Source organism: Echinops telfairi, unplaced genomic scaffold, assembly GCF_000313985.2.
Source record: "Echinops telfairi isolate 266 unplaced genomic scaffold, ASM31398v2 ScPeMD7_19;HRSCAF=73, whole genome shotgun sequence".
NCBI lineage: Eukaryota > Metazoa > Chordata > Mammalia > Afrosoricida > Tenrecidae > Echinops > Echinops telfairi.
The window spans coordinates 6,086,955-6,096,968 of record NW_022103916.1 but is presented as its reverse complement, the minus strand read 5'-3'; the positions used below and the strand labels follow the sequence as shown (position 1 = coordinate 6,096,968).

The 10,014-nt window shown below is 44.5% G+C and overlaps 1 protein-coding gene across 2 annotated transcripts in view; it reads left to right on the top strand.

Annotated features, from left to right (window-relative positions):
* The window catches only part of RGN (regucalcin), a 15,885-nt gene extending 14,944 nt beyond the window's left edge, over positions 1-941 (top strand). For both annotated transcript variants that reach the window (XM_004713192.4, XM_045288322.1), the window contains exon 7: positions 546-941. In XM_004713192.4, coding sequence (XP_004713249.1) covers positions 546-596 — 51 coding nt within the window. In that variant the 3' untranslated portion in view covers positions 597-941. The remainder of the gene's footprint in view (positions 1-545) is intronic.
* Positions 942-10,014: the final 9,073 nt, after the last annotated feature.

The following is a 10,014-nucleotide window of genomic DNA, read 5'->3' as shown; positions in this document are numbered from 1 at the left end:
AGAGTTGTATCCCCCCCAATAAAATGATTTTAAGAAAAGGGTAGGGTTTGTTTTTTATTTGATTGGTTTTATTTTAATAAATCATTTTATTAGGGGGCTCTTACAGCTCTTATAACAATCCATACATCAATTGTATCAAGCATATTTGTACATATGTTGCCATCATTTTAAATAATAGGGTTTGACCACTAAGCATATAGACAAATAATTCCTTTTTATGATAGGGAAATAAAATAAGGATATTTGATGGGTAAGTATATTGTTTTAAAATATATTATCTTGAGTGGTTTAGAACAAGTGGTTCTCAACCTTCCTAATGCCACGAACATTTAATACAGTTCCTCGTGTTGTGGTGACCCCCCCACACCATAAAATTATTTTCATTCTACTTCATATCTGTAACTTTACTGTCATTGTGAATCGGGCAACCCCGGTGAAAGGGTCGTTCAACCCCCAAAGGGATCGCAACCCACAGGTTGAGAACTGCTGCTTTAGAAGAATACTTGTAAATTACCTTTAACCAGAATTTCTCTTTTTTTCAACAGATAACTGGCTTGGGAGTCAAAGGAATTTGCTCCAATCCTTATGCAGGATAAATGATAGGATTTCTTTCCTACTGTATGAAATTTTGAAGATGAGTACAATTATAGGGCTAAGATCTCAATCTAGAGAAAAAGGAAGAAATTATATTACTAGCAAACGTAAGATTTTATTTACATGTAGAGCATTTAAAAAGTAGAGCATTTCTAACAAGGGGTGAATTGCTTTTGCTAACACATTACAAAGCCGCCTGTAAAGAGTACTTAGAGAAATGCAAAGACTTGTTCAACTGTCAACCAGCCTCTTGACTTCTACAGATTGTTTGGGAGGGGGGTGTGACCCTTATATGTTCTACATAACATTAAAAATAAAACAATAAATCGTGATCTGTTAATTACGTATTACTAGTATGTTCATTTTTATTTTCATCATGATCTTGTAGACTGTGATGCCAGTCCCCCTTGGCATTCTTCTGATATGTTCTTTTACAAGCTGAGTGCTGCTGGAGACAAAGAAGTTAACATTCTGGCAAAATCCATAGTTGTAGCAGGAACAGAGTACAAAAGAGGAACCTGGCATTAGAGTGATGTTCGGGCCTCACTTATAGTTGCCGTTCAGTACATGCTCATCTTTTTGCTTAAGTGCTCTTAGCATTTAAACATAGCCCATAAGCTATCATTGATGGCCGGAGGGCTTAACTCATGGATGATGGATACTCATTAATAGCTGGGTGGCACCAGCAGTTCAAACCTACCCCAAAGCACCTCCAAAGACAAGCCGGGTGCTGGGTACAAAAGGTCACCCAGACTTGAAAACCCTCTGGAGCAGGAGCAGCTCGAGCTGCACCCTTGGGGTCGCTTTGAGTCAGACTCTGTCCAAACGCGACTACAAGCATCATACGCAGTGGGGAAGAGCTTATTCAGACTGAGAGACGTTTTTGTTTTTGTTTGTGCAAGGGCTCATCTAGTACTTAAGATGCACTTTTTAGTGAGCTATCATTGACCTTCATATACTTAAAGTATAATTTTGTTTTATATATTTATACTTTCATGAAACTAACACCACAATCAAAATAAACATATCTACTACCCCTGAAACTTTCTTTGTGCCCCTTCGTCATCTTTCCGCCCCTCAGAACACCTCCCATCCTCAAGAGCCCACTACTCAGCTGCTTTCTGTCTCTGTAAATGAGTTTGTATTTTCCAGAATTTGCTGTAAATATAACAGAATACATGCCTTTTGTCTAGTTACTTTTAGCATAAATGTTTATAGATTTGTCCATGTGATTATCTTTCACAACAGTTCATTCCTTCATAGTGTCAGACTAGTATTCCATTATCTGGCTGTATCCCAGTGTGGTTATCCATTGACCTTGAAGAAAGGAGTCTGGTGGGGCTGTGGGTTAGTAGACATTGGGCTACTAACTGCATGGTTAATTTGAAAGACATCAAGCTCCGAAAGACCCTAAAGCTACAAACTAGGTTTAGGCTTATTTCATATATCATATGCCCAATGATACCGCCACTCCTTTCATCAATCCTAGACACAATTACGATGTTCATTTTATACTGAAATAGATCTAAGGGTCCACAAATCATTTGTTCAGTGTAATCCCTTGCAGTACAAGTAGCACGCAATATGTTACAGGAGGCAAAGTCGAAACTACCAATAAAAGACTTGGGACATAAATTTTGGTACATTCATTCAATGGAATATGTGCCAAGGACGAATTCTGTATGTGAAGACCTCTAAGGTAATCATGACATGGGGGAAAAGGTTTGAAATAGTATGTATACTGTCAGCATGGAGGCAAAAATAACAGAATACTTGTGTGTGAAATAAGATAAAAGTTAAAAAAGAACTCTTCCCCCCCCCACTATACGTAGTTTAACATACAATCTTTTTAATTTTATTTTATGGACCTATAATTAACATACCATACAATTCAATAGTTCAGTCATCAAAAAGGGTTGTGCAATCATCACTACAACCAACTTTGGGAATGTTCTTCCTTCTGGTACCCATTGATGCTGGCTCTCCATTTCCCACGCCCTCCCTTCCCTTCAGTGACCCCAGGCAATCAACAATCCAGCTGCTACTGCCTTAGTAATTCCACTCACCCAGGTTTCCCCCTACAGATAAACATACAAAACTAGAGCAAAGAACAAACAAGGATCCAGCAACAATGATCATATAAAACAGAGAAAGGCCACAATCTAAGAGAAAGCAGTCAATTAAAAGTATGGAGTAAATTCAACATTGGGCCTCAGGGAGATCAAATTACAAGGTGTTACCTTCTACTCTAGTACAGCTGCTAAAATGCATTTTACAATGAAAAAAAAGAGTATTTTTTGATGGAGGTGACCTCTAGGAAATAAAACTGGGCATTGGCAAAAGGAAGGGGAGAATAGTGGGCTAGAATGTGGGACCTTATGGTGAGCAGCCCACCTTGTAAACCCACTATGGAAGACTGGCCTGTCAATGTGCTTCTCTGCACCCATGCATTCTCCAAGAGGAAGGATCAACTAACAACAGAAAATAGGTGTTTCTGTGGCACAGTGGTCAAGGGCTTGGCTGTGACCTGAAAGTGGCTCTGCTGGAGAGAGACCTAGTAGTCTGCTTACCTAAAGATTAGAAACCTTACAGAGGTACTTCTATGAGTGGAAAGTCAACTCGATGCCACCTAACAGGACCACCACAAATAACTAATGATTCAAAACATCTTTTCGTGTGCTAGTTGCCATTCATATATCTTCTTTTAGATAGTGAAGTAACAAGTCTTTTGTCAAATACGGGATTCAGAAAATCACATATCCTAATTTCAAACACATTGATTTCTTCTCCGGTCTTCCTTTTTCAGTGTCAAACTTTTACATGCCTATGAGGTGATTGAAAATACCATGCCTTGGGCCAGGTGCACCTCAATCCTCTAAATAACATCCTTGCTTTTGCTTTTTCACACTTTAAAGGTCTTTTTTTTGGGGGGGGGCTTCTACTTAAATCCTGCTTCGGTACAAGAATGGTTTGTTCTAATAATGTGGTACTGTATGATACTCACCTTCCTGACACAATCGCTGAAGGCAAAATGGGTGCACAAGCAAATGTGAAGAAAGCTGATGGTGCCTGGCTCTCAAAAGATATAGTGTCTGGGGTCAGAACGGCATCTAGAAGGGAAACCACAAAGCTCACATGGAAGAGGCACACCACCCTGTGTGATCATAAGGTGTCTATAGGAAGAGATATCAGAAGTTAAAAAACACAACCAACTTGATGTGAATGGGCATGGATGCACTAGAGACCCAAAACTCACCTGCAAGGTAATTGGACAAACCCTCTCAGAAAGGTCACATGAGAAGGATGGTAAATCCAGGGTCCAGTCCACTAGTTCTTTAATATTTCCTCCCCTTACTATTAAGGCTGCTTTGTTTTACCTCATTAATCATGTTAGATTTGCATATGCTCATTTGTATATTTAAGATTGTTCAGTACATGAAAGTCAAGATAGATAACCCCGCAGAAACAGTAACAGGAGTAATGGGTCCCTGGGGTATGGGAAGGGGAGAGAAGAGGGGCAATAGGGAGCTGATATCATTGATAATTGTGTAACTCTGCTCGATGGATGGAACAACAGAATTGTATGTGAATGGATATATTGAATTGTGTAAGATATGTCAATACAACTTATAAAATGAAAAAAATAAAGAGGTCTTTAACGAATATGAAAAGTACTGTGGACTGCCGAAAGAACAAACGATTCTGTCTTGGAAGAAGTACAGCCAGAATGTTCCTTAAAGGCAAGAATGGCGAGACTTGGTCTCACATACTTTGGCTATATGTATTATCAAGAGAGCCCGGTCCCTGGAAAAGGATATCATGTCCGGTAAAGTATTATAGGGGCATCGAAAAAGAGGAAGACATTTAACAAGCTGGATGGACACAGTGACTGCAAGGATGGGCTCGGATACAGAGACACAGGACCGAGCAGTGTTGCCTTCTGTTGCCCATCGGCTCGCCATGAGTCGGCTCCGATGTGATGACACCTGCTAACAGTCGGTCATTCGTCTTTTCAATGTCTTGACAGTGACCTTGGCAGAGCAAAAGTTAATTTTATTGAAAGTGGGTGAAGGGAGACGTCGGACAGGGCAGGATATGACAAAATAACAATTCATAAATTATCAAGGGCTCATGAGGGAGGGGGAGCGGGGAGGGAGGGGAAAAATGAGGACCTAATGCCGGGGGCTTAAGTGGAGAGGAAATGTTTTGAGAATGATGAGGGCAATGAATGTACAAATGCGCTTTACACAATTTATGTGTGCATGGATTGTGATAAGAGTTGTATGAGCCCCTAATAAAACGATTTTTTTTAAAGTTAATTTTATTGAAATCCAATTTGTTGTTTCTTTCTCTGATGGATCATGTTTTTCGCGTTACTTCTGAAAATTCCTCACCTAACTTGGATCCTAAAGATTTTTGCCTGTGCTTTCTTCTAAAATAGTTAAGGCTTTATGCTTTACGGTTCTATAATCCATTTTGAGTTCATGATTGTATAAGCTGTGAGATTTTAGATGAGGCTCTTCGCCCCCCCACCCCCCACCTCCAATGGTGTTAGATGCCATCTGGTCGGTTCTGACGCAGAGCAACACTATGGACACCCGAACAAGGCACTGCCTGCTCCGCCCCGGCCTCACTGCCCATTGTCGCCACTGTCGTCTTCTTCACTGACATTGCATGATACTCTTTCCCAGGGATTGGTCTCTCCTAATAATACGCTCAGAGTGCAGGAGACAAAGTCTCCCCAGCCTGGCTTCTAAGGAGCATGCTGGCTTCATGACCGAAGGGTTTGTTCTTCTGGCAGTCCACGGTATTTTCAATGCTCTTCCTCAGTCATTATCCATCTTTCACATGCATATGAAGCCATCGAAAACTCCCTGCCTGGGCCGAGGCACACCTTAGTTCTCAAAGGGGCATTTTTGCTGTTTGTCACTTTCATGAGGTCTTGTGCAGTAGATTTGCTCAACACCATATGTCGTTTGATGCTTAACTTCTACTTCCATGAACATTGATTGTGGAGCTAAATAAAATGAAATCCTTGACAACTGTAGTCTCTTTGACATTGATCATGATGCTGTGTACTGGTCCAGTAGTAAGGATTTTTGCTTGTTTACATTGCTTTTCATCAATGTAAAGCAAGTACCGCGATTCCGGCTTGCTTTCAGCAAACGAGCTTGTGTCATCTGTGCCCTGCCCGTTGTTGGTGACTTGTCTTTCGCGTCTGCTGCCCTGCTCCTCTTCGTATCATGCAGCTCTGCTCAGAGTAGCTGTTCAGCACACAGATTGAAGGTGTGTGCTAAAGGGATACCACTCTGAGGCACACATCACAGCTAACACTGTATTTCAAGCTAGATGTCGTTGTTGTTGTTTTTCAAGCTATATCTTTAAGGGGAAAACAGGTGTATTTTGACATGCTCTTAATGATGAATGTGACACCATCCCTCTTGAAGTTCTCATTCTCAAAATCAACCATCCGGTTGTCCAATTCAAATTAGCAAAGACCAGTCCATTTCAGAGCACTAATCCCTAGCATATTGGACTGTACACATTGCATTGCATTTCATATTTGATCACGTCCAATTTCCCTAGACTCGTGCTTCGTAACATTCCTCATTCTGATTATTAATGGATGTTCCCAGCTGTCTTTTCTCATTTTGAGTCACACTTCGTCAAAAAGAAAGGCCCCCCAAACTTTGCTCTATCAACATCATTAAGGTCAATTCTACTTTGAGGAGAAGGCTCTTCTCCAGTTGTAGTTCAAGTGCTTTCCAACCTGATGGTCTCATCTCCTCTCAATGTCCCAGACAATGTTCCAGTGCTGTTCATAAGAGTTTCGGTTGCTTACCACACAAAAGTGGACTGTCTCTTAGTCTGGATGCTCTGCAGAAACCTACTCACCAAATACCCTGGTGGTATAACTTCCAGCACATCACTGTTCCTTCTTTTTTTCAGTCTTCTTTTCTCTTGTTTAGTTTTTTGTTTTTGTTTTTGGAGGGCTACGTCATGACTTGAAAGATGGGGATCTTTGATGGTTCCTTCCTTCCCACCACCCCGTCTCTATGATAAGTTACAAACAAAGGAGATCACAGTTTCCTACTAAAACCAAAATAATCAGAGCCTTAATTTTCCTCCACAAGAACCGCTCATGCAGTTCAAGATTCCACAGGCAAGACCTCACAGTCGGACCTGGAGTCTCATCCACCCGCCCAGTCTCCGTGACTTTGGCGGAGGCTCGGGTCATATTGACTCCCACAGGTGCGACACTGAGGCCCTTTCGGGGAGCAGGAAGTTGTGTGGACAAGCCTGGGGTAGGCCAGCCTCGATCCCCACCCTCCTGAGTGAGAGCCTACCCACGGTCCCTAGACCTCATCCTGTACCGAGCAAGTAGGTTGACCTCTGACCTCATGGTTGGCCCCCCAGTGGGAAATGCAAGAAATCCCTGTCTTCAGGCATCTGGGCACCCAGCCCTGGCTGGCTGCTCTCTGTGAAGTGAGATGCTGGAGCTGTGGAAGGCTTGGAGCTGGAGGTTGGTTCTGTGGGCAGCCATTCCCCATGTCCTGGTGGCTTTGCGCAGGCAAGAGGTGGCCAGAGCCCAGCTGCCCCAATGGTCTCCGTCAAGGATTGGAAGCACTGCTCTTGTTCTGGGGCACTCTGCCTGAAGGCGACCCTTGAGCTCCTGCTCCTAGAAGAAAGGGAACTCAGGCCAACACCCACCTGTTCCTCAGGGACCCTGAGCCCACCCTGAAGCCCTCCAGGGTTCCAGGGCCTAGAATGCTCTAGTCCCCAAGGCAGACCTTGCCCCTCTCCACCTCCCATCCCTCTCCTGTTCCCTGACAAAGCCAGCAGCTCTTCCGAATGGACAGTTCCCAGTCAGCTGGGAGGTCGGGTCTCTGCTCAGTGGTTCAGGGGAAGCACGCATTGGTCTTGGCCAGTTCCGTGGCTCCTCGCTGGGACCAGCAGAGTCCCCTTGCTGCTGCCGCCACTGCCATCAATAAACCGGGAGCTGTTGGTCAGATCACAGTGCAGTGCTAGGAAGGGACGTGGGAGTGGGGACAGGAGAGGAAGGGGCCAGGAGTGGCGGGGGTGACTCCAGTCCTGACGGTCCGAAGGTTCAGGCCCCACCCTGCCAGCTGTCCCGGTTCAGGGAGCAGTCCCTGAGAGGTGGAAGGCTGAGGCAAGGAGATGCAGGTAGCAGCGGGCTTGGATTCAGACCTCTCACTGCCCTGGATGCTGGAATTGACAGTGCAGACCCTCTCCCTCGGCTGGTCTGAGAGTAGTTCTCAACCCCAGGGGTTATGGCCTGACTCAACTCAAAAACTCCCTGCCATTGAGCCAATTCCAACTCAGCAACCCCCTTGGACAGAGTAGGATAGCCACTGTGGGTTCCTGAGACCGTTTTGCTTTTTTGTTTTTTAAAGTTCTTTTAAGACTGTAAATCTTTTAGGGGGTAGAAAACCTCATCTTTCTCTTGGAGAGCAGCTGGTAGTTTTGAACTGGTGACCTTGTGGCTAGCAGGTTAACAGCCCAACCTGTAACCAACTACACCATCAGGGCTCCTGTTTATGGCCTCAGTTGAATCCTTTTTATTGCCCATTTCCTCGGTCTTGTCGGTTCTGCAACTGAAGCCATACAGTGAGCTTAAAGTTTGGGTTAGACTTTAGGTCTTTTTATATCTCTTCTTTTTGAATCCAATACTTTTCCATTTTAAGATGTGTTTCAAGAATTCTCGTTCAAGATGTTTTGTAATGCCATAAATCAAAGTCACTGCCAGCAAGTGGATTCCAACTCAGAGTGACCCTATAGGGGTCCAGGGAGTTGGCGAGGCTGCGGGTCTTTATGGAAGCAGACTGCCTCATCTTGCTCCTGCAGAATGGCTAATGGGGTTGAAGCACTGACCTTCTGGCAAATTCGGAAGCCACTATGGCACCAGGACGCCTTCGCAACGTTAAAGTCCTTGTCAGACTCTTGCACCCTCTGTGTCACCTTATTCCTGCTCTCTGCTGCTTGTCTTTCCCACGGCCCATTTCTGCATATGCTGGATGGTTGGGGATTATAGCCTGCACATTTTTGAAAGTCTTGTTTAAAGCCTATGAAGAAGGTTGATGCTTTTGTTCTAGCAGGCAAGCTATATGGTTAGCTTTGGGCCCCACGTGTCTTCCTGACTTGTGTCAGTGTGGGTCCAACGTCAGTTGTTTTCACAGGTTTGGCGGTGCTGCCAGGGCTTGTCTCCTGCGAGCACCACCTAGTGTTCAGGCTGGACACTGGGAAGAGGTCTAGCTTTAGCTCAGTGTTCTGTCTTTGGGATGCTACTCGGAATCTGATCCTTGCAAGTGAGGGTCAGGGCTTAACCACGCCCCCAAACAATCAAACACCTCACTGCCATCATAGAGACCCTAGAAGACAGGGTAGACCTGCCCCTGTGGGTTTCTGAAACTGGAGCTGCTGGTGGGTTCCAACTGCTGACCATGCGGTGAGCTGCCCAATGCGTCACCATGACACCACCAGGGCTCAGCTGTCTGTGCATCAATAGCTTGAAGTTTCTTTTCTCAGCTCCTCTCAGGGGTCCTCAGACTTTTTAAACAGGGGGCCAGTTCACTGTCCCTCAGACCCGTTGGAGGGCCGGACTATAGTTTTTATTTTAAAAAACTATGAACAAATTTCTAAGCACACTGCACTTATCTTATTTTGAAGTAAAAAAACAAATGGGGCAAAAACACCTGGCGGGCCGGATAAATGTCCTTGGCAGGCCACATGTGGCCCACGGGCCATAGTTCAAGGACGCCTGGCTGGCTTCTTAGGTGAGCAACTGCCTGCTTTCACTATTACTCCTGGGGCCTGGTGATGAGTAGCAGGGAAAGAGGAGAAAGTCCACAGGGTTTCTGGTACAAGGCGAACCTCTGGACTTCCTCGTGAATGCAGCGACATTTCATGTGGATGCTTTAGGGCCTAGACATGATCAGAAGTCCAAGAACCAGATCCGTTTTCTGCAGCTATTGGTCAACAGGCTTCTCAACCCTGCTTCTCCTGGCAGGAAAGGATGGAGAACTGCAGGACCAGCTTGCTCAACCGCAGTAGTCTGCAAAGGGTGAAAAGGTTGGGGGGGGACCTCCATAAGGCAGGACCTGTGTGGAACACTAGATGAGGCTTCCCCTTCGGATTCAGCTAGTGGCCTGAAATCAACCTGATCTCACTTTGTGTGTGTGTACATTTTTAAAAATTTGTTATTTGCATTCACCATAAAGCAAAGTGCATCTTTATTTTCTGGTTTGTACGTTGCACAATAGGTAAATGATGATGCTTATTAAAAGTAATAATATAGGACTTCCGGGAAGATGGCGACGGAGTGACACGTACCAGAGGGACTCCGCAGAATCCAGCCCAGGAGAGCTGCTTAGAGGGAACTTTAACACAACTAGAACACAG